We start from the raw sequence: 27,430 nt of genomic DNA, 5'->3' as shown, positions 1-27,430 counted from the left end.
GAAATTATCAAACATGAAATAATAACTGATGTACCAAAAACAGATAAAATAGGATTGACTAAATCTGACTCGAAAGATTCGATTAAATCTATAGCTAGTGAAAAAGACGTGAAGGTATTATTAACTGACGATAAAGATCGAAAATATCCTACAACTGATAAAGTAGAATTGACTAAATCTGACTCAAAAGAAACAATTAAATTAACACCCGTTGAAAAGGACATCCCTGAAAGTCTAAAAACTGATTCAGTTCTAGATAAAATTACAATCAAAAAATCTGATAGTATTATAGACGATATTAAAACAGAATCACAAAAAATAATAAATATTGAATCCAAAACTACCGAAATTATCAAACATGAAATAATAACTGATGTACCAAAAACAGATAAAATAGAATTGACTAAATCTGACTCTTTAGATTCGAACAAATCAATAACTAGAGAAAAAGACGTGAAGGTATTATTAACTGATGATAAAGATCAAAGAGAACCTACAACTGATAAAATAGAATTGACTAAATCTGACTCAAAAGATTTTATTAAATCAATAGCTAGTGAACTTGACCTGAAAGGATTATTAACTGATGATAAAGATCACAAAATACACAAAACTGATAAAATAGAATTGACTAAATCTGACTCGAAAGATTCGATTAAATCTATAGCTAGTGAAAAAGACGTGAAGGTATTATTAACTGACGATAAAGATCAAAAAGAATGTACAACTGATAAAATAGAATTGACTAAATCTGACTCAAAAGAAACAATTAAATTAACACCCGTTGAAAAGGACATCCCTGAAAGTCTAAAAACTGATTCAGTTCTAGATAAAATTACAATCGAAAAATCTGATACTGTTAAAGACGATATTAAAACAGAATCACAAAAAATAATAAATATTGAATTTAAAACTACCGAAATTATCAAACATGAAATAATAACTGATTTACCAAAAACAGATAAAATAGAATTGACTAAATCTGACTCGAAAGATTCGATTAAATCAATAGCTAGTGAAAAAGACGTGAAGGTATTATTAACTGACGATAAAGATCAAAAAGATCCTACAACTGATAAAATAAAATTGAGTAAATCTGACTCGAAAGATTCAATTACATCGTATAGTAGTGAACTTGACCTGAAAGGATTATTAACTGACGATAAAGATCACACAATACCAAAAACTGATAAAATAGAATTGACTAAATCTGACTCGAAAGATTCGATAAAATCAATAGCTAGTGAAAAAGACGTGAAGGTATTATTAACTGACGATAAAGATCAAAAATATCCTACAACTGATAAAATAGAATTGACTAAATCTGACTCAAAAGAAACAATTAAATTAACAACTGTTGAAAAGGACATCGCTGAAAGTCTAAAAACTGATTCAGTTCTAGATAAAATTACAATCGAAAAATCTGATACCATTAAAGACGATATTAAAACAGAATCACAAAAAATAATAAATATTGAATCTAAAACTACCGAAATTATCAAACATGAAATAATAACTGATTTACCAAAAACAGATAAAATAGAATTGACTAAATCTGACTCGAAAGATTCGATTAAATCAATAGCTATTGAAAAAGATGTGAAAATAATATTAACTGACGATAAAGATCAAAAAGATCCTATAACTGATAAAATAAAATTGAGTAAATCTGACTCGAAAGATTCAATTACATTGTATAGTAGTGAACTTGACCTGAAAGGATTATTAACTGACGATAAAGATCACACAATACCAAAAACTGATAAAATAGAATTGACTAAATCTGACTCAAAAGATTCGATTAAATCAATAGCTAGTGAAAAAGACGGGAAGGTATTATTAACTGACGATAGAGATCAAAAAGAAACTATAACTGATAAAATAAAATTGAGTAAATCTGACTCGAAAGATTCAATTACATCGTATAGTAGTGAACTTGACCTGAAAGGATTATTAACTGACGATAAAGATCACACAATACCAAAAACTGATAAAATAGAATTGACTAAATCTGACTCGAAAGATTCGATTAAATCAATAGCTAGTGAAAAAGACGTGAAGGTATTATTAACTGACGATAAAGATCGAAAATATCCTACAACTGATAAAGTAGAATTGACTAAATCTGACTCAAAAGAAACAATTAAATTAACACCCGTTGAAAAGGACATCCCTGAAAGTCTAAAAACTGATTCAGTTCTAGATAAAATTACAATCGAAAAATCTGATACTGTTAAAGACGATATTAAAACAGAATCACAAAAAATAATAAATATTGAATTTAAAACTACCGAAATTATCAAACATGAAATAATAACTGATTTACCAAAAACAGATAAAATAGAATTGACTAAATCTGACTCGAAAGATTCGATTAAATCAATAGCTAGTGAAAAAGACGTGAAGGTATTATTAACTGACGATAGAGATCAAAAAGAACATACAACTGATAAAATAGAATTGACTAAATCTGACTCAAAAGATTCGATTAAATCAATAGCTAGTGAAAAAGACGGGAAGGTATTATTAACTGACGATAGAGATCAAAAAGAAACTATAACTGATAAAATAAAATTGAGTAAATCTGACTCGAAAGATTCAATTACATCGTATAGTAGTGAACTTGACCTGAAAGGATTATTAACTGACGTTAAAGATCACACAATACCAAAAACTGATAAAATAGAATTGACTAAATCTGACTCGAAAGATTCGATTAAATCTATAGCTAGTGAAAAAGACGTGAAGGTATTATTAACTGACGATAAAGATCAAAAAGATCCTACAACTGATAAAGTAGAATTGACTAAATCTGACTCAAAAGAAACAATTAAATTAACACCCGTTGAAAAGGACATCCCTGAAAGTCTAAAAACTGATTCAGTTCTAGATAAAATTACAATCGAAAAATCTGATACTGTTAAAGACGATATTAAAACAGAATCACAAAAAATAATAAATATTGAATCTAAAACTACCGAAATTATCAAACATGAAATAATAACTGATTTACCAAAAACAGATAAAATAGAATTGACTAAATCTGACTCGAAAGATTCGATTAAATCAATAGCTAGTGAAAAAGACGTGAAGGTATTATTAACTGACGATAAAGATCAAAAAGATCCTACAACTGATAAAATAAAATTGAGTAAATCTGACTCGAAAGATTCAATTACATCGTATAGTAGTGAACTTGACCTGAAAGGATTATTAACTGACGATAAAGATCACACAATACCAAAAACTGATAAAATAGAATTGACTAAATCTGACTCAAAAGATTCGATTAAATCAATAGCTAGTGAAAAAGACGGGAAGGTATTATTAACTGACGATAGAGATCAAAAAGAAACTATAACTGATAAAATAAAATTGAGTAAATCTGACTCGAAAGATTCAATTACATCGTATAGTAGTGAACTTGACCTGAAAGGATTATTAACTGACGATAAAGATCACACAATACCAAAAACTGATAAAATAGAATTGACTAAATCTGACTCGAAAGATTCGATTAAATCAATAGCTAGTGAAAAAGACGTGAAGGTATTATTAACTGACGATAAAGATCAAAAATATCCTACAACTGATAAAATAGAATTCACTAAATCTGACTCAAAAGAAACAATTAAATTAACAACCGTTGAAAAGGACATCCCTGAAAGTCTAAAAACTGATTCAGTTCTAGATAAAATTACAATCGAAAAATCTGATACCATTAAAGACGATATTAAAACAGAATCACAAAAAATAATAAATATTGAATCTAAAACTACCGAAATTATCAAACATGAAATAATAACTGATTTACCAAAAACAGATAAAATAGAATTGACTAAATCTGACTCGAAAGATTCGATTAAATCAATAGCTAGTGAAAAAGACGTGAAGGTATTATTAACTGACGATAAAGATCAAAAATATCCTACAACTGATAAAATAGAATTGACTAAATCTGACTCAAAAGAAACAATTAAATTAACAACCGTTGAAAAGGACATCCCTGAAAGTCTAAAAACTGATTCAGTTCTAGATGAAATTACAATCGAAAAATCTGATACCATTAAAGACGATATTAAAACAGAATCACAAAAAATAATAAATATTGAATCTAAAACTACCGAAATTATCAAACATGAAATAATAACTGATTTACCAAAAACTGATAAAATAGAATTGACTAAATCTGACTCGAAAGATTCGATTAAATCAATAGCTAGTGAAAAAGACGTGAATGTATTATTAACTGATGATAAAGATCAAAAAGATCCTACAACTGATAAAATAAAATTGAGTAAATCTGACTCGAAAGATTCAATTACATCGTATAGTAGTGAACTTGACCTGAAAGGATTTTTAACTGACGATAAAGATCACACAATACCAAAAACTGATAAAATAGAATTGACTAAATCTGACTCGAAAGATTCGATTAAATCAATAGCTAGTGAAAAAGACGTGAAGGTATTATTAACTGACGATAAAGATCAAAAAGATCCTACAACTGATAAAATAAAATTGAGTAAATCTGACTCGAAAGATTCAATTACATCGTATAGTAGTGAACTTGACTTGAAAGGATTATTAACTGACGATAAAGATCACACAATACCAAAAACTGATAAAATAGAATTGACTAAATCTGACTCAAAAGATTCGATTAAATCAATAGCTAGTGAAAAAGACGGGAAGGTATTATTAACTGACGATAGAGATCAAAAAGAAACTATAACTGATAAAATAAAATTGAGTAAATCTGACTCGAAAGATTCAATTACATCGTATAGTAGTGAACTTGACCTGAAAGGATTATTAACTGACGATAAAGATCACACAATACCAAAAACTGATAAAATAGAATTGACTAAATCTGACTCGAAAGATTCGATTAAATCAATAGCTAGTGAAAAAGACGTGAAGGTATTATTAACTGACGATAAAGATCAAAAATATCCTACAACTGATAAAATAGAATTCACTAAATCTGACTCAAAAGAAACAATTAAATTAACAACCGTTGAAAAGGACATCCCTGAAAGTCTAAAAACTGATTCAGTTCTAGATAAAATTACAATCGAAAAATCTGATACCATTAAAGACGATATTAAAACAGAATCACAAAAAATAATAAATATTGAATCTAAAACTACCGAAATTATCAAACATGAAATAATAACTGATTTACCAAAAACAGATAAAATAGAATTGACTAAATCTGACTCGAAAGATTCGATTAAATCAATAGCTAGTGAAAAAGACGTGAAGGTATTATTAACTGACGATAAAGATCAAAAATATCCTACAACTGATAAAATAGAATTGACTAAATCTGACTCAAAAGAAACAATTAAATTAACAACCGTTGAAAAGGACATCCCTGAAAGTCTAAAAACTGATTCAGTTCTAGATGAAATTACAATCGAAAAATCTGATACCATTAAAGACGATATTAAAACAGAATCACAAAAAATAATAAATATTGAATCTAAAACTACCGAAATTATCAAACATGAAATAATAACTGATTTACCAAAAACTGATAAAATAGAATTGACTAAATCTGACTCGAAAGATTCGATTAAATCAATAGCTAGTGAAAAAGACGTGAATGTATTATTAACTGATGATAAAGATCAAAAAGATCCTACAACTGATAAAATAAAATTGAGTAAATCTGACTCGAAAGATTCAATTACATCGTATAGTAGTGAACTTGACCTGAAAGGATTTTTAACTGACGATAAAGATCACACAATACCAAAAACTGATAAAATAGAATTGACTAAATCTGACTCGAAAGATTCGATTAAATCAATAGCTAGTGAAAAAGACGTGAATGTATTATTAACTGATGATAAAGATCAAAAAGATCCTACAACTGATAAAATAAAATTGAGTAAATCTGACTCGAAAGATTCAATTACATCGTATAGTAGTGAACTTGACCTGAAAGGATTTTTAACTGTCGATAAAGATCACACAATACCAAAAACTGATAAAATAGAATTGACTAAATCTGACTCGAAAGATTCGATTAAATCAATAGCTAGTGAAAAAGACGTGAAGGTATTATTATCTGACGATAAATATCAAAAAGATTCTACAACTGATAAAATAAAATTAACTAAATCTGACTCAAAAGAAACAACTAAATTAACACCCGTTGAAAAGGACATCCCTGAAAGTCTAAAAACTGATTCAGCTCTAGATAAAATTACAATCGAAAAATCTGATAGTGTTAAAGACGATATTAAAACCGAATCACAAAAAATAATAAATATTGAATCTAAAACTACCGAAATTATCAAACATGAAATAATAACTGATTTACCAAAAACAGATAAAATAGAATTGACTAAATCTGACTCGAAAGATTCGATTAAATCAATAGCTAGTGAAAAAGACGTGAATGTATTATTAACTGATGATAAAGATCAAAAAGATACTACAACTGATAAAATAAAATTGAGTAAATCTGACTCGAAAGATTCAATTACATCGTATAGTAGTGAACTTGACCTGAAAGGATTTTTAACTGACGATAAAGATCACACAATACCAAAAACTGATAAAATAGAATTGACTAAATCTGTCTCGAAAGATTCGATTAAATCTATAGCTAGTGAAAAAGACGTGAAGGTATTATTATCTGACGATAAAGATCAAAAAGATTCTACAACTGATAAAATAAAATTGACTAAATCTGACTCAAAAGAAACAACTAAATTAACACCCGTTGAAAAGGACATCCCTGAAAGTCTAAAAACTGATTCAGCTCTAGATAAAATTACAATCGAAAAGTCTGATAGTGTTAAAGACGATATTAAAACAGAATCACAAAAAATAATAAATATTGAATCTAAAACTACCAAAATTAATAAACATGAAATAATAACTGATTTACCAAAAACAGATAAAATAGAATTGCCTAAATCTCACTCGAAAGATTCGATTAAATCAAAAGCTAGTGAAAAAGACGGAAAGGTATTATTAACTGACGATAAAGATCAAAAAGATCCTACAACTGATAAAATAAAATTGAGTAAATCTGACTCGAAAGATTCAATTACATCGTATAGTAGTGAACTTGACCTGAAAGGATTATTAACTGACGATAAAGATCACACAATACCAAAAACTGATAAAATAGAATTGACTAAATCTGACTCAAAAGATTCGATTAAATCAATAGCTAGTGAAAAAGACGGGAAGGTATTATTAACTGACGATAGAGATCAAAAAGAAACTATAACTGATAAAATAAAATTGAGTAAATCTGACTCGAAAGATTCAATTACATCGTATAGTAGTGAACTTGACCTGAAAGGATTATTAACTGACGATAAAGATCACACAATACCAAAAACTGATAAAATAGAATTGACTAAATCTGACTCGAAAGATTCGATTAAATCAATAGCTAGTGAAAAAGACGTGAAGGTATTATTAACTGACGATAAGAATCAAAAATATCCTACAACTGATAAAATAGAATTGACTAAATCTGACTCAAAAGAAACAATTAAATTAACAACCGTTGAAAAGGACATCCCTGAAAGTCTAAAAACTGATTCAGTTCTAGATAAAATTACAATCGAAAAATCTGATACCATTAAAGACGATATTAAAACAGAATCACAAAAAATAATAAATATTGAATCTAAAACTACCGAAATTATCAAACATGAAATAATAACTGATTTACCAAAAACAGATAAAATAGAATTGACTAAATCTGACTCGAAAGATTCGATTAAATCAATAGCTAGTGAAAAAGACGTGAAGGTATTATTAACTGACGATAAAGATCAAAAATATCCTACAACTGATAAAATAGAATTGACTAAATCTGACTCAAAAGAAACAATTAAATTAACAACCGTTGAAAAGGACATCCCTGAAAGTCTAAAAACTGATTCAGTTCTAGATGAAATTACAATCGAAAAATCTGATACCATTAAAGACGATATTAAAACAGAATCACAAAAAATAATAAATATTGAATCTAAAACTACCGAAATTATCAAACATGAAATAATAACTGATTTACCAAAAACTGATAAAATAGAATTGACTAAATCTGACTCGAAAGATTCGATTAAATCAATAGCTAGTGAAAAAGACGTGAATGTATTATTAACTGATGATAAAGATCAAAAAGATCCTACAACTGATAAAATAAAATTGAGTAAATCTGACTCGAAAGATTCAATTACATCGTATAGTAGTGAACTTGACCTGAAAGGATTTTTAACTGACGATAAAGATCACACAATACCAAAAACTGATAAAATAGAATTGACTAAATCTGACTCAAAAGATTCGATTAAATCAATAGCTAGTGAAAAAGACGGGAAGGTATTATTAACTGACGATAAAGATCAAAAAGATCCTACAACTGATAAAATAAAATTGAGTAAATCTGACTCGAAAGATTCAATTACATCGTATAGTAGTGAACTTGACCTGAAAGGATTATTAACTGACGATAAAGATCACACAATACCAAAAACTGATAAAATAGAATTGACTAAATCTGACTCGAAAGATTCGATTAAATCTATAGCTAGTGAAAAAGACGTGAAGGTATTATTAACTGTCGATAAAGATCAAAAAGATCCTACAACTGATAAAGTAGAGTTGACTAAATCTGACTCAAAAGAAACAATTAAATTAACACCCGTTGAAAAGGACATCCCTGAAAGTCTAAAAACTGATTCAGTTCTAGATAAAATTACAATCGAAAAATCTGATACTGTTAAAGACGATATTAAAACAGAATCACAAAAAATAATAAATATTGAATCTAAAACTACCGAAATTATCAAACATGAAATAATAACTGATTTACCAAAAACAGATAAAATAGAATTGACTAAATCTGACTCGAAAGATTCGATTAAATCAATAGCTAGTGAAAAAGACGTGAAGGTATTATTAACTGACGATAAAGATCAAAAAGATCCTACAACTGATAAAATAAAATTGAGTAAATCTGACTCGAAAGATTCAATTACATCGTATAGTAGTGAACTTGACCTGAAAGGATTATTAACTGACGATAAAGATCACACAATTCCAAAAACTGATAAAATAGAATTGACTAAATCTGACTCAAAAGATTCGATTAAATCAATAGCTAGTGAAAAAGACGGGAAGGTATTATTAACTGACGATAGAGATCAAAAAGAAACTATAACTGATAAAATAAAATTGAGTAAATCTGACTCGAAAGATTCAATTACATCGTATAGTAGTGAACTTGACCTGAAAGGATTATTAACTGACGATAAAGATCACACAATACCAAAAACTGATAAAATAGAATTGACTAAATCTGACTCGAAAGATTCGATTAAATCAATAGCTAGTGAAAAAGACGTGAAGGTATTATTAACTGACGATAAAGATCAAAAATATCCTACAACTGATAAAATAGAATTGACTAAATCTGACTCAAAAGAAACAATTAAATTAACAACCGTTGAAAAGGACATCCCTGAAAGTCTAAAAACTGATTCAGTTCTAGATAAAATTACAATCGAAAAATCTGATACCATTAAAGACGATATTAAAACCGAATCACAAAAAATAATAAATATTGAATCTAAAACTACCGAAATTATCAAACATGAAATAATAACTGATTTACCAAAAACAGATAAAATAGAATTGACTAAATCTGACTCGAAAGATTCGATTAAATCAATAGCTAGTAAAAAAGACGTGAAGGTATTATTAACTGACGATAAAGATCAAAAAGATCCTACAACTGATAAAATAAAATTGACTAAATCTGACTCGAAAGATTCGATTAAATCAATAGCTAGTGAAAAAGACGTGAATGTATTATTAACTGACGATAAAGATCACACAATACCAAAAACTGATAAAATAGAATTGACTAAATCTGACTCGAAAGATTCGATTAAATCAATAGCTAGTGAAAAAGACGTGAAGGTGTTATTAACTGACGATAAAGATCAAAAAGATTCTTCAACTGATAAAATAGAATTGACTAAATCTGACTCAAAAGAAACAATTAAATCTATAGCTATTGAAAATGACGTGAAGGTATTATTAACTGACGATAATGATCAAAAAGAACATACAACTGATAAAATAGAATTGACTAAATCTGACTCAATAGAAACAATTAAATTAACACCCGTTGAAAAGGACATCCCTGAAAGTCTAAAAACTGATTCAGTTCTAGATAAAATTACAATCGAAAAATCTGATACTGTTAAAGACGATATTAAAACAGAATCACAAAAAATAATAAATATTGAATCTAAAACTACCGAAATTATCAAACATGAAATAATAACTGATGTACCAAAAACAGATAAAATAGAATTGACTCAATCTGACTCGAAAGATTCGATTAAATCAATAGCTAGTGAAAAAGACGTGAAGGTATTATTAACTGACGATAAAGATCAAAAAGATCCTACAACTGATAAAATAAAATTGAGGAAATCTGACTCGAAAGATTCAATTACATCCTATAGTAGTGAACTTGACCTGAAAGTATTATTAACTGACGATAAAGATCACACAATACCAAAAACTGATAAAATAGAATTGACTAAATCTGACTCGAAAGATTCGATTAAATCAATAGCTAGTGAAAAAGACGTGAAGGTGTTATTAACTGACGATAAAGATCAAAAAGATTCTTCAACTGATAAAATAAACTTGACTAAATCTGACTCAAAAGAAACAACTAAATTAACACCCGTTGAAAAGGACATCCCTGAAAGTCTAAAAACTGATTCAGTTCTAGATAAAATTACAATCGAAAAATCTGATACTGTTAAAGACGATATTAAAACAGAATCACAAAAAATAATAAATATTGAATCTAAAACTACCGAAATTATCAAACATGAAATAATAACTGATGTACCAAAAACAGATAAAATAGAATTGACTAAATCTGACTCGAAATATTCGATTAAATCAATAGCTAGTGAAAAAGACGTGAAGGTGTTATTAACTGACGATAAAGATCAAAAAGATCCTACAACTGATAAAATAAAATTGAGGAAATCTGACTCGAAAGATTCAATTACATCGTATAGTAGTGAACTTGACCTGAAAGTATTATTAACTGACGATAAAGATCACACAATACCAAAAACTGATAAAATAGAATTGACTAAATCTGACTCAAAAGATTCGATTAAATCAATAGCTAGTGAAAAAGACGGGAAGGTATTATTAACTGACGATAGAGATCAAAAAGAAACTATAACTGATAAAGTAGAATTGACTAAATCCGACTCAAAAGAAACAATTAAATTAACACCCGTTGAAAAGGACATCCCTGAAAGTCTAAAAACTGATTCAGTTCTAGATAAAATTACAATCGAAAAATCTGATACTATTATAGACGATATGAAAACAGTATCCCAAAACATATTAAATATTGAATCTAAAACTACTGAAATTATCAAACATGAACTAATAACTGATAAAATAGAATTGACTAAATCTGACTCGAAAGATTCGATTAAATCAATAGCTAGTGAAAAAGACGTGAAGGTATTATTAACTGACGATAATGATCAAAAAGATCCTACAACTGATAAAGTAGAATTGACTAAATCTGACTCAAAAGAAACAATTAAATTAACATCCGTTGAAAAGGACATCCCTGAAAGTCTAAAAACTGATTCAGTTCTAGATAAAATTACAATCGAAAAATCTGATACTGTTAAAGACGATATTAAAACAGAATCACAAAAAATAATAAATATTGAATCTAATACTACTGAAATTATCAAACATGAAATAATTACTGATAAAATAGAATTGACTAAATCTGACTCAAAAGATTCCATTAAATCAATAGCTAGTGAACTTGACCTGAAAGGATTATTAACTGATGATAAAGATCGCACAATACCAAAAACTGATAAAATAGAATTGACTAAATCTGACTCGAAAGATTCAATTAAATCAATAGCTAGTGAAAAAGACGGAAAGGTATTATTAACTGACGATAAAGATCAAAAAGATCCTACAACTGATAAAATAAAATTGAGTAAATCTGACTCGAAAGATTCAATAACATCGTATAGTAGTGAACTTGACCTGAAAGGATTATTAACTGACGATAAAGATCACACAATACCAAAAACTGATAAAATAGAATTGACTAAATCTGACTCGAAAGATTCGATTAAATCAATAGCTAGTGAAAAAGACGTGAAGGTATTATTAACTGACGATAAAAATCAAAAAGATCCTACAACTGATAAAATAGAATTGACTAAATCTGACTCAAAAGAAACAATTAAATTAACACCCGTTGAAAAGGACATCCCTGAAAGTCTAAAAACTGATTCAGTTCTAGATAAAATTACAATCGAAAAATCTGATACTATTATAGACGATATGAAAACAGAATCCCAAAAAATAATAAATATTGAATCTAATACTACTGAAATTATCAAACATGAAATAATAACTGATAAAATAGAATTGACTAAATCTGACTCAAAAGATTCCCTTAAATCAATAGCTAGTGAACTTGACCTGAAAGTATTATTAACTGACGATAAATATCACAAAATACCTAAAACTGATAAAATAGAATTGACTAAATCTGACTTGAATGATTCGACTAAGTCAATAACTAGTGAAAAAGAATTAATAGGATTATTAACTGACGATAATGATCGAAAAGAACCAACAACTGACAAAATAAAATTTAGTAAATCTGACTTGAAAGATTCGACTAAATCAATAGCTAGTGAAAAAGACTTGAAAGGATTATCAAAAATAATAACTGTTGATAAATTTGATTTATGTAAACCTGATTCAAAAGAATTAATTAAATTTAATCCTGTTGAAAAGAATTTACCTAAAACTTTATTAGACGACGCTACGATGATTAAACCCACACTCGAAAAATCTGACACTTCTAAACTTGATACTTCTGATATGTCTCAAAAATTGATTAATAATGAAACCAAAAGTTCAGAAATCTTTACACGTGAAATATTTACCAGTAAACCTTTATCTGAATCTACTGTTGTAACAAAATTCGTCTCTAATGATTTAATCTGTAGTGAAAATAATTTTGATGAAATCGTAATAAGCAATCCTGAGAATTTTTCGAATTCTAATCTCAAATTATGTGATTCTTTAGACCCAGACATATCACTTGATATTCATAGGAATAAATTTGATGTTTCTTACTTTGATAATGTAGCTACTTCGTCAAATTCTTACCAATTTGACACTAAGACTATTTCTGAAACTAAAAACACAACTCTTTTGTCTGAGATCAATAATTCCGTTTCATCTCATTTATCTTCTAATGAATATAATAATGATTCCTTTGTAATTAATGATGACCATGGTAGTACTGAGATAAGTTGCTTGGATAATTTAGAAGTTTCCACATCAACATCTGTAGGAAGAGATATATCCTTAAATAATTTAAGAGATACATTATTCGAAAAGTCAAGTATTGAATTAAGTGATAATCTTTGTGAGTTTATGAACGTAACATCTACAACTTTAGATCATTTTGAATTTGATCATAGTTTGAATGATTCCGAGAATGGTGAAAATAGAAGTGTAAAGCTTAAAACAGAGGAAAAAACTGGTTTTTATAATTCCAACGTTAGTAATGAATTTATAGAAAATACTTTATTACATCATAAATTGAAAAATGTTGACTTTCTTGAAAAGTCCTCCGACAGTAGTACTAAACCTGAAACTGATAGTACTCTATCAAATAATTCAGTTGATGTTATTCATAGTAATACAAAAGCGAAAAATGTAAGTAAAAAATCGTATGGACTTCGAAAATCAGATATTACAATGTCAGGCTTCAGTTCTTCTAAAAAAGCAAAAGATTTAGATAGTCTTAAAAATGAATATATTAAAAAGAATACTAAATCAAAAGAAATTGTCAAACCCGAAAGTATTGGAGTTACACGTAGTTCTTCATTACGTTCTTATACATCTACAATATCCAAATCATCTATGGCATCTAATAAATCAAAAGTTACGAGATCTGAAAGTACAAAAACTATTCGTTCATCTTTTGAATCCAAAACATCGATGCATAATGTTAGTGTATCGAGTCAAAAAAGATTTTCTAGTTCCAAATCCAATTTAATAAAATCTTCAAGTACTTTAAGAACAAAAACTGATACTGAATTGACAGATTTCAAATCATTTAACTCTTCTAAAAAAATAACACAAAATATTTTATCATCTCTTGGATCTGAAATTGAAACGGTAGATAACAGTGAATGCAAATCTTCAACTTTCATATCTAAGAACCAAACTTTAAATCAGTCATTTACAAAGAAATCAAATATTCGTCAAGAATTTAATCCTGAAAGTAAAAACAATCAAAAATTACGTGAAAATGTAACTTCAATAAAAGTTGCAACTTCAACTAAAATATCAAACGAATCATCAACAAAATCAATTACTACCGTAAATAAAAAAAACTATTCAAAAATTAATCAACTTTCAAATACTAAACTATTAGATTCAAAACGTTCAACAAGTAATATTTTAACAAATGTTTTACATCCACCACTTGAATCACAAGGTACATATAATAAATTACCAGTCACAAATAAAATGTTAAATAAAAAATTTAATAAACCAGAAATAGAAAAATATCGTAAAACAACTGTAAATGAAAAATTAAAAAATAAACAAGTGTTGGAAGTACCCGAAACTTCTCCCAAATCTAAACTAAAAAGTTATATGGCGTCTACTGAATCTCGCAATAGAAAACTTGAAAATATTTCTCATGTTCACAATAAAACATCTGATGTTTCAACAAAATATCAGCGTATAATATTTGATAAGCAAAAAAAAGTTCCCACGTCTCCATCAAGAATACCTATTAAAGATAATTCAAATAAAATTACAACTAAAAAGAATTTGTCACTTTTGGATACACGATCAGCATCTGTTTCGGACCCAAGAGTCTTAAGTGCTCCGTCACAAAGAAGTGGTTTTGACTTTATGTCTTCACCTAGAAAAATAAGTCCAACATCATTACCAGTAAGTCCGGCTCACAGGTGTTTAAAGGCTGATAAAAAAATCAGTTCAGTATTAATTACATCAGAAGTCTTCTCAAGCTCCTCGGATCGAGTTTCATCGGTAGAATTAGTATATGAGCAACCAAAACGTTCTTCTTGTTCATCAATGTCCGAACAACAACCTGCTTCTATAACAGAATCAGTATCATTAGATGATGAGGAAACTACTCATTCTTCAACCTCAGACACCAATCGAGATTCCGAGGTATATACACAATTAATTTTAAAATAAATCAACAAGTAAACACAATTACTACAAAATGTTCAATTCACATAAATATACAATTAAAATGATTTTTTTTTAAAAATTGTAATTTAAAAATTTACAATACGTAAAAACTTGTAGTTATGTAATTATTAATTAAGTTAGGTTTAAATACATAATTTAGAGTTGTACACTATATAATGTGTACAAAACTGCTGTAAACATTAAAATTAGTGGAGTATACAAATTTGCAACTTCCTCTATCATCAACTTCCATCCCCTATTGTTCATACTACGATATATGTATTTTTTAAAGCACAATAACTTATTGTACAAATTATGTGTATAGAATGTTTTTCTTTTCTCTAATAATAAAAAAATGTTGCATATTCATACATACATACATACATACATACATACATACATACATACATACATACATACATACATACATACATACATACATACATACATACATACATACATACATACATATATACATACATACATACATACATACATATATACATACATTAATAGGAATTGAAAACTTCCTTATTTTTATATAGCTATACATTTTAAATTTCCAAATAATTATAACCTAATATAATAATGCCACTAATTATAAAACAATCTCTAGTGTACAAATATTTACATATATTATACTTTATGTATTTAAAGATATAACAGCAGTATTGTACATTTCTAAAATAGTAAAATGTATAATTGGAGATGTATTAGTAATCAATAATATTTTAAGTTTAGAAGAGCAGAATATAAATAAAAAGTTCAGGGTTAATAAAATATTTTGACTTCTACATCAGTCCTCTGTAAACTAATATATCACAATTTTCAACATATGGGTACTTTCTTCTTTAATATGTAAGATAAAAAATTCTGTGCCAAGTGTAAATCGTACAAGTACTTCCAGTTTATAGGTACTGCTTACTGCTTAATTGCTATTGTTTTCAAGGCAATAAAAATCACAAAAAAATAATATAACCTTAATGTATTGACAAATGGCTATTTTTCTAACTTGTTTTAAAAAGAACCTAGTACTAAGTTGGGATTACTTTCGCATCACTTCGCCTCGACCCCTATCGGTTTTTTAAAAGAATGAAATTGCACGCCACTTAATTGACTTTCGTAGGCGCAGATTTTAAAAATTACTAAGGTTAATAAATGGCTATTTAAATGGACAATCATATTCGTATTAATATTATGATTATTATTTTATGTCTTTACCGTATATGTGTTAAGAACAAAATGCAATTTAATATACCATTTTAAAAATATGTTGGTTAAATACATAAAATTGGATTTTATTATTCCTAAAAAGTATGTACAGAGAATTGTTTTTAAATCAAGTATTAAATCTCAAATCTTCAAAAATGTGAAAAAATGACTCAAAAGATCATTCATATGTCGTATATATTGTATATTAAAAATGATGTGATACATAATAAAGTATCATATTCGCAGACAATGTATAATGAATACATTTGAAAAATGCAAAATTATAAGTAGTACAGAATATTAAATAGAAAGAAGCAAACAAAAAAATACTTTAAAAATCTATATATTTTCAACATATTATTTAATGTATGATTTATTTTTATAAACTACCCTGAACCTATATTTTAGTATTTCTTTGCATTTTATCTGTAAATGATTAACATTGATTGAAAAAGAAATATAATATATACACAAAATATCTAAAAAAAATATATTATTGCCCTAATATATTAATTACGCAATAAAAATTTTGTAGAAATATGTATTTATTTGATTTATTTTTAAAAACTGAATAAGTCTTTCTTGAATATTAAATAACATTTCTTTAGAAAAAAATCCTAACAAAACCAAATTTATTTAGATCCACATTTTCAAAATCTTCTAAATGTTTTATTCCTATCTTCTCCAAACAATTATAAGCTTAGCCTTTTCTTAATTGTATAACTTATACGTGACAATAATATTAACAATTACGGCTCTATGATGGCCGATAGGAACCAATTAAAAATAAAATAAATTTTTAGAATGTGGTAAAGTTTTAAAATCTCTTTTGATAATTCCAAGTGTTTTTTTTAAACTCATGATTTCATTTAACCTCACATTATTTCCACAGATAAACTCAAACATTTTTGACGATTCATCAATAGAATTGAATTTAGTTTTGAACAATTCAACTCAATTTTCATTATTTAATGAAATGTCAGAAGAAAGCAAAAAAAACTTACCCCAGATTGCAATAACTGCATATGAGTCTAATGAGGAAGATATTGAAGTGACAAATCTATTAAATGGAGCTAATGAGCAAAATAATATTAAGATACAAGAACCACGATCAGTTTCTCCTAAACCGACCAGACATAAATCAAGAATTATATTGAAATCACCCATTACAACACATTTACAAAAGTCACTTTCTCCTTGTTTGTCAGATTTGAATAGCTATACAGATGTTGAAGTAATATCAGATTCAGATGATGAAAAGTATTATATTCGAACTCCTAATCTTTCGCCAGGACCTATAGATTATTTCATTCTGACAGATGTCGAAGACTTAAGTGAAGATGAAGGATATGAAAAAAACAATAAGGTTATAGATGAGCTTACTGATATTGAACATTTCACTGATGATAAAGGTATAATCAATGAAGTCGAACACACAGCACCCTCTTTAGAATCAATACCTTATTTTCCACAGCCACACAGAGAAATTTTGTTTCACTCAAAAGATGGGACAATAAGTGCATTATCATCAACGGAACAATCAAACCCTATTTGGCTCAAATCCCCAAACGAAGAAGTTAAAGGTTTTGAATCCGAAGAAGAAATTATAACAGTTGAAGAACACGGAGACACAGAATCATGTTTCAATAACAATAATACATATTACCATGATATAGATGTAGGCGTAGTGGAATCTATAGAAACTGTCAAACAAGATCGATGTAAACATAAATATAGAAATCGAGTAATGGCATCAAAAAAAAATATAACACCTGAAGCAGAATTTGGTAAAAAACGATATCGATTAAAAAATCGATGTAATTCAGAGATAGAAGAAAGTTTTGAAAAACGTTCGGAAGAAAATAAAAAAAAAACATTATCAAAATACATGTCTGAACCCACTCTAAGCAATGTGGCGATTCCTAAACAAGATCAAAATATTAAGACAAATAAAATCAAAAACCAAGAAAATAATACATTTATAATACATGACAACAGAAATGGTTTTAGTATTTCTATTGATTTTCAAAGTCAAAATTCGGTATTATTAAGCGTTGGTAGGGATTACGGAAATTTATCAATGAGATGGTTTAATGATGGAATAATGACAGGTAGGACTATATCGGATTATAATAATGAAAATATTTTAGAGCCATTAGAACCCGGTTATTTTATTAAGAGTAGCTCATATGATCCAATACGACAATTTGAAGTAGATTTATTCACGTATGGAACAACTAAAACCTTTCAAAATAAATATTTTACGTATATTGCTGTATATACTATTGTTCAACCTGTAAACATAGTACAGTTATATATAAATAGACCATTTCAAACACAAATAATAATGGTCAAAAAACCTCTGGTAAAAGTATACTCCCTAAAAGACAAATTTACAAGTACAGAAAGATTATACCCTTCCCCTATAACACGACTATCGGCGTTCAAAATATTTAATCAAAAAGAAACGAAAAAACAACCAGAGCAGAAGAAAATTGAATTTGAACCTATAAAACATGTCTCTGACGTAATAAATATTTTTGAAAGTATGTGCGGTAGTCCAAAATTGAAACGAAAATTCAATTTCAAACCATCATCAACTTTGGATAGTAACATAAAATTATATGATTTAAATCAAAAAAATAACTGTAAATGTATCAAAAAAAAATCCCATATAGGTAATTACCAACTAAAGTATATTAAAGGTGACGGTCAAAACTAACATTTAAATAAATATTATGTAAGACACAAAATAAAAAATAATTAAGTCACAAAATAATCAAAAATGTATGAAAAGCATTTATAAATTTAATAATAAATGTTTTAATAAAAATTAATAATAATAAAATAGTTAGTCTACTAATAATGGGTTGTACAAAATTTAATACATATTTAATTGTCAATAAAAATGTATAACTACTTTGTATATTTTAATGAAATTTTAAATGTTTAAATGTTTATTAAATCATTGTGCGACCCAACATAATTACATTCATTTACTACAGTAATATACTAATATTATTTAATAAAAAACCATTTTTGTTTTTATATTTTGATTTTCGTAAATATTAATTAGTTTTAATTATTTTGTAGGGAATGAAGCTAATCAAATCCAACAACAAAATGCAAAGTCTATAAATAATTCTGGTAAGCAATGAATTAATTTAATATAATTTTTAGTATAAAGAAAATTAGATACCACACACTGATTACACAGTTTTAATGTAAACTTACAAAAAAGATAATACAAACTTTATTTCCAAGTGATACTAACTAACCGCCAATTCCCTGCTTTGCTCATTTTACTGGTATTTATTTAATATAATCAAAAGGCTTTTTTAGAATAAAAAACACTATTAATGCTTAAAAATAAATATTAAAAATGTAAAATTTTGCACTAATACGTTTTGTTATACGTTGTTTTAACAATAGAAAATAATAAAAACATTAATAAAACAAAATAACAAATTATGTTTACACAATACTTGGAATTATTTTTTAACTGAATTGAATTAAATTTCGATTTTAATGAAATATATTTTATTTGTATTTAGATAATAATATATAATAATAAAAATATTTTATATAATGGTAAAATTATATAATTAATAATTATGTATAAATGGTTTGATTTTTGTTTTTTTTGTTATGTAAATAATTTAATGAACATAACATGACCCATAGATTATATTTCAAATGAATTATTCAGTCAAAAAAAGTCAGATTATTTTGACAATTTATTGATCAATACCGCAATTAGCGATAGCAGAGAAGAACTAGCAAAATTGGTAAAAGCTGTGGAAATTTTGGAAAATAAAGTAGAAAAACAAGAAAAATTAACAAATAGTTTACAAGCCGAAGTATCAGAATCAGAAAGCTCGTCTAATGGAGTTGGTAGCATAGACAATGTACAAAAAAGAATCTATCGACTATTAAATGATGTTCAAAATCAAGAAAACCAAATACGACATTCGTTAAATGACATTATGCAAACAATAAATCATTGTGGATTTCCAAAATCCGATAACATACAAGAAGTTCAAGGACCAAGTTTCCGTAGTAATTTTAATACCGCGAGCTTGCCTTATAGATGGTGGAATAGGTCTATGCCTTGCTTGCCATTGTCAGAACGACATATATTTTTATCAGGTTCGCAAGAATCATTGACTGAATCATTTCAAATATGCTATTTTACTCCTAAGAAGAATAAAAAATCAGTATCAAAAATGTCAAAGAATCAGAATTCTGGTTATTGTATATGGCTACCACATAATAAAACAGGTGAGGTGTGTTGTTTTCGAGTATTATACTGGATTGTTTTTTATAACAATAAGCTACTAACTGCTAATTCCCTATTTCCTTTAAAATTCCTCACATTAAAAAAATAAAATAGAAAATAAAAATAAGAAAATTGATATATAATTAATGTATAACTTTTTTGAGAAATAATCGTTTTCAGAAAACGATCGTACTCAAATAAGACCATTAATGGTTAGAACCCCTTCAGAAAATACTGTACCTGACGATTATGAACACTTAGATGAATGGAAATCTGTTGATTATTCAAAAATATCTCCAGATACTGTACAAGAAAAGTTAAAGACAATGTTGAGTGATCCTGGTAACCACGATGAAACTCTTACTAATTTGCTCATAGATATGTTAATTGAACAAGAAACTGCTAAATTAGCAGCTTCTGGAGAATTATCTTCCGGGTCCTCTGATTCAGATCCTCATGAAACTCTAGAAGTCGAACAATTATCAGATTGCCCTTCTCCTATCCCAATAATATCCTCTCCGAAAATTCGAAGAAATGGAGTCGGTGGTTCTCAAAGATTATCAACACATCAAAGACCAACATTTAGAGAAATTCACAAAGATGATAGTGAATCTGATAATGATTATGAATACATAGTAACTGAACCTCCAGAGAAATTACCGGGTAGAAAAGTTACATTTCGTTTGGAATCAGAAGATGATGAAATTGTTTATCCGGGACAAAGTGACAGTGATAATGACATAGACGACTGTAATATGTCAATATCTGCTATTAATCAAACAAGTGTCATAGAAGAAATGAAATTTGAAATGGATACAGATGTTGGAGAAAAAACTTTAAAAAGGGTAGAGAGAAGATTTGAACGCATGGCTTCAGAAACATTAGAAGATAGCCCAATCGCCAAACAAGCAGTCGAAGGCGAATATCATAGAATAATTTCTCAGTTATCAAATGAAGAGGTCGATGTTGCCAATCAAATATGGGATGGAGCTGGTAAATTTAATATCACTTAGAAGCTAAATAGAATAATAACGCTTCTTTCAATACTAACAATAAAAAAAATAAAGGTATATTAAACTTGGCAGTAAAATGTATCTTATGGTACTACGATTTCTATGAAATAAATTAATTTATGTATTTGTTTTATTTTATATTATAATATAAACCAACGTATAACAAAACAAAATAAAGCACTATAAATTCAGGCTTCTTTGTAGACAAACATCTACAAACAATTTTTTTTTTAATTTAAATAGAAATCCATAATACATAAATATCCTAGGACTTGATCTTTTTGGCGAGTTTGTATTAGTTAGTTAACCGTTGTATAAATAACCAATATTCTAATCCTGTATTTTGTTTGATTGTATTGTGTGTACAGAGCGCAGCCCAGAATTAACAACTAACGCCAGCAACTTAGCACTACAAAACTCCATAGATAAAATCCCACCTAAACCAAATCCTAGACATTCCATTGACAGTAGTGTTACGGCTTCTTTAGATGAAGATGATGTAAACTATACAACAAAAAAACTATTTTGGGAAGAAATAACCAAAACTAATCAACCTCCGCTACCAAAACCTAGATATAGTATTTCATTACCAATAAAAGATTCAAAAATATCTGTAACGAACAATGCTTCTTTAGAACTCTTCGAAAATTCATTCGGTGCTTCTGATAATACAGAAGTGCCTGAAATGATCAAAAAACCAATGACAAGTAACCAAACTACAGAAAAAACTGTAGTTTCTGAGTTCACTTGTCTGAAGTCGGAATTACTCGATGAACATATACCACAACTAGAAACAAATGATGTTAAAGAAAATAAACGATTAGATTCTGAAACTGAATATATTATTAAATATGGAGAAGAATCATTAGCATTTGAAAATGAAGGGTTTCAAGAAGATGTTTTTGATGATAAAATTACCGCTAAAACGGAATATTCTCAGGGTTCAAATAAAAAAAAATAGACACAAAAAATAGATCAATGTCATTACCATCTCATCAAACTGAACATATTTCCTCTAAAAAGTATATTCAGCAAATTAAACCACAAATGGAAGGTATACAAATGGAACAAGAATCCTCACCTGAACATAAATCTTTGAAATCTACAACACATCAACAATCTCCAAGCCAAGAAGTTCTTATTAATCGCCAAATTCATAAACACATTTTTTCTAATGAATTAGACGAGCAAATAGATTCATTAATACCAGAAGAAAAATATTTAGGTTTAAAATGTGAAAAAAGTATTTCAATAAACTCAATACATTCGTCATCTGATAAAATTTCTGGAAGTACAAGTGAAAAATCAATTACAAAAACCGAATCTGCTGAATCATCTGTTCTTGATGATTTACCAGAAGAAATTAAATTAAACAAAGTCATTTCGAAACAATCAAAAGACAAAAATTCATCAAGTTTAACTCACGATCATATTGATGAAATTCCTTCTGACACTTGTTCGTATATTGAAGAAAAAGAAAAATCCATTTTACAAACTGAATCAATTGACTCTTCAATGATTGATGACGAATTACATCATGAAATAGAAAACGAAAAAAAAATGAGTTCACAAATCATACCAGATCGTATTATTCACACTCCAGAAGAACACATTCCAGATACAATATGGGAAGTTACACAGCTCGGAACAGATGAACAAGATTTAGAGAACATTGATGTCAAAGATCAATGTCTTTTCCATCAAAATTTTGTTCAACAAGTTAATTCTATAGAATCTCTTGAAAACACAAAAAAAGAAATGACTGGAGAATTGGCAAGAACTATAGCTGAACAATTAATTAATGAAATTGAAGTTGAGCTTACAAAACGTCACGATGTGTTGGCCAATTTACATCATTTAATGATGTCACCTGATCAATTTCAACAACTAGAAAACAGTGGTTATTTAGATATGGAAGGAGAAGATTTGAAATTAAAAATTATGGAATCAGTATTAGCAAAAAAATCCAGGGACCAATTAAAAAGTATATCAAAACATGATACAATTACTTCAAGCATTGAAATTACAGATGAAGATTTAAAAAGTAGTGGTTTTGAAATCGAATACGAAGGATTATTAAAATCGCATATCACTGAGCATACTATTCCAGAAAGTGATTACGAAAAATCTAAAACAAATCCCTCCAATAAAGACCCGGGTATATTTAATGAATATGGACAATCTTCACATGATGAAAAAGAAGATTATTATAAAGAGGCAAACGATAATTTAATTATTGAAGCATATATAAAAGAACAACAAAATGAAAATGATAAACGAATAGAATCTCAACAAAAAGATTATTTTTCGGGTGGACAGGTTGATCATAAATTAATGTCTCGTAATTACTACAAAGATACTAAAACTGATGTTCTTGAAAATAAAATAATTAATGATAATGATCAAAAAATAGAAACACAAGAACTTGGGTCATATTACAATTCCAGTGATGATAATAGTGTACACGATATTCTTAATTCGAGTAAAACGTCAGATACTGAAAAGGGAAAAATAGTCAATGAACATTTTGTAGAAAATGATAGTCATAAATTTCACTCTAAAGAATGTTTTGAAGTGAAAAATAAACAAGTCATAAATGGGAAGACTGGAAATATTATTAACAATGAAAAACACGTTGATACATTGATAAAAGATTTCGATGATGAATTGATAAAAGAAAAACAACACTCGACACAAATCACAGATGATGGATTGGAAATCTGTAATATAGACAGAAAAGAATACCGAGCAACATCTTGTATTTTGAAAGAAACTGTGAACGATTATAAAAACGAAGTAACATTAATAAAAGAATTCGAGCCATGTTCATCAAAGTCACTGATCAAACAATTAAGCACGGAATCTTCTCCTTCAAAAGAAAATTCTGTACACTCACCAACTTCCCCATCATCATCTTCGGTTGATATTCGTGAAGAAAAACGAGTGAATTTTGACACCGTTGTCCTAAGAAAAGCTGATTCTATTAATATAAATAAATTATCAACAAAAAAACCTACAGATTCCAGTTCAAGTGATAGCCATTATCATTCATTTGATCTCACGTCATCTAGCAGACCATGTTCGTCAGATGTGGATGGGCTTTTAGCTGGATCTTCTGAATATGAATCTGCAATTTCAGTACCATCAAATGAGTATCACACAGCAATAAGTTCACTGAGCTCAAGAGAATCAATGAAATCTCTAGATTCAGAAAGCTCTGGAAACCTTGCTTCAGTGGAAAACAGTGAAGCATCTGAAACACTTATTGCATCAACTGGAGATTTAGATTTTGACCAAGAAGGTACAAACTCAATTTTAGAAGATGAAGATAAAATAGAACCATACGAACAAGAAATACCTATGCATATAATTAGAGGAGAATCCTTACCAATTATAGCAGAGCTAACTGAAATGGAGTACAGTTGCATGTATAAAACTCAACCATTTTCTCAGCCAGCTATTAATAGTGAAAAAAACATGCAAAAAATGAAAAGATCACATGAAATGACTTTTCATCCTATGCCGAAACATATAACTAGTGACAGCTTATCCGATTCGTCATCACATGAAGAAAAATTATTTTCTAGTGAAGATGCTAGTATGAGTATATCAAGTACAGAAGGCCAAGCAATTCAAACTGTTGTTGAAGCAATGAATGGATTTCCTGAATCTGGAACATGCAGTTTTAGTTTCAGCGATGAAAATACAAAATCTGTTGAAACTTTGACTATACAAAATGAAGATGAATGTCATGACAATGACAACAAATGTGTAACAATTCTATCATCCTCAGTACCAACAGAATATGGTATTAGCCATAATGTATGTACTCAAATGACTACAAAGTCAGAAGATGTACAAAAAAAAGGACACCGAAGAAATAGTAGTTCATTTAGTAAAATACTAATGGAAGATTTGGATACTATCGAAAACAAAGAAAGTATAGATACAGATGCATTGAAAGAATTTAAAGTTTATAACCAACATTCAGACCATATTCAAGATGTATCTAAAAAAAAAATTGAAAATATATCATCAAAAGATGCACATGTTTTGGATTTAGAAAAGAAATTCCTTTAATACATGATAAACACAATTTTGATATGCATGGAAATATATCTGATAAACACAGTTTTGATCATATTGATGATATTGCCGAATCTGATGCCGCTTTTCAAATGGTACCTCATGTATCACCAGCAATACCCGCTTCTTTACCGCCCACAATACCAGAGGATCCCTTTTCAGAAGATGAGGATGATTTAATAGACAATTCTACAGATACGGTTCCTAATATTATGATAACAGAACATATGGCTCCTTTGATTGATCGAGGTTTTCATTACCCTGACTTAGACCTAGAAGCTAAGGAACTCGAAATCAAATCATCAACCCCACAAACTCCTGCATCAATTAGTAGTAAAGAATCATCAGATACAGATCAGGGTAGAGAATACATAATAAATGAAGAGTATGACCCACATGAAGAACCTTCATGGACTGGTGAGGAACAAACAATTCTTGAAAATGTTGAAGAAATAGAAGAAAAAGAATCTGTTTCTTTAAGTGAATCTTTCGAATTAGTTGATAATATTGAAGAAAAACTTGTAGACAGCTCAGAAGATGAATTTGTAGTTATAGAAGAAATAGGAAAAGAAGCTATGGAAGAAGATTCTGAAGGAAAAGCAATACAAATTGAAAGAAAAACTAAAATCATTCATAAAAATGTAAGCATCACTGGTTCACCTCAACATGAATCAGACTCTGAAAGTCCAGGATCAAAAAGTCAACTTGAATTAGAATTTACAAATCAAAAATGGGTGGAACTTCAATTTGAAGATGACAACACTATAAATGAAGTATATGGATATAATATAGAGTATGAAAGACCCCCTCTTGAAGATATCAAAGAAGAAGATACAGACGATTGCAAAGCAGTAAAGTTGGGAGTATTGGCAGTCAAGTCAGTCATTCAATTGATAGTTTTGGCAGCATGAAAGAATCGTTTAGCAGCACTCCAGAAAGCAAAAAATACTTAGGAAAATCGTTAGAAAATGATAATATATCTGTGAATTCCCTACAAGAATTTGAAAGGTTAGAACAGTTGGTAAGAATCGAATCAATGAAAGCTAAGTCTTCGGGATCTTTAGCATCTACTACAAGTTCTTCTAATAGTAGAAAGGATGATTTATCATTAACTTCTCTCAAAGATTTTGAAACATAGAAGCAGCTTGTTTTAAAACTGAGTTAATTGAAAACAAGGCTTTAGCTACTGAAAATCATTAGATGACGAAGAGGGGATGTTTAAAATCAATGAAATAATCAAAGAAGCTGAGATAACTTAGAACAAAACGAAGATTATTCTGAAAAACATATATCAGAAGATGATAATTTAACTAGTACAGAATCTCTTGACTTAAAAACAATTGTTACTGAAATGAAAGTGTCAGCTTCTCTGGAGCATATGCCAAATATAGGGTGTGTTGAAGGGAAACAAATTGATTATGATGACTGCATGAACTCAAGTGTTTCAAGTCGTGGTTTTAGTAGTCCAATTATGGATGACCATTCTAAAGAGTCATCATACAGAAACAGTTTAATTTAG

The 27,430-nt window shown here is 28.2% G+C and overlaps 2 protein-coding genes across 2 annotated transcripts in view; both read left to right on the top strand.

Annotated features, from left to right (window-relative positions):
- LOC113558317 overlaps positions 1-11,167 on the top strand; it is a 40,466-nt gene extending 29,299 nt beyond the window's left edge. The window contains exons 23-28 of the mRNA XM_026963783.1: positions 6,437-6,811; positions 6,917-7,045; positions 8,384-8,760; positions 10,423-10,768; positions 10,976-11,109; positions 11,162-11,167. Of these exons, the coding sequence (XP_026819584.1) occupies positions 6,437-6,811; positions 6,917-7,045; positions 8,384-8,760; positions 10,423-10,768; positions 10,976-11,109; positions 11,162-11,167 (1,367 nt within the window). The remainder of the gene's footprint in view (positions 1-6,436; positions 6,812-6,916; positions 7,046-8,383; positions 8,761-10,422; positions 10,769-10,975; positions 11,110-11,161) is intronic.
- On the top strand, positions 1,737-27,430 carry LOC113558316. Its single transcript, XM_026963782.2, is given in 10 exon segments — positions 1,737-15,297; positions 17,426-18,644; positions 19,627-19,680; positions 22,194-22,781; positions 22,784-25,882; positions 25,885-26,751; positions 26,754-27,044; positions 27,047-27,097; positions 27,100-27,159; positions 27,162-27,430. Coding segments are annotated over 10 exon segments (10,389 nt in total). The 5' UTR covers positions 1,737-11,406.

This window comes from Rhopalosiphum maidis, chromosome 4 (assembly GCF_003676215.2).
Source record: "Rhopalosiphum maidis isolate BTI-1 chromosome 4, ASM367621v3, whole genome shotgun sequence".
NCBI lineage: Eukaryota > Metazoa > Arthropoda > Insecta > Hemiptera > Aphididae > Rhopalosiphum > Rhopalosiphum maidis.
The sequence above is the reverse complement of the archived record's forward strand: the minus strand, read 5'-3'. Positions and strand labels throughout refer to the sequence as shown.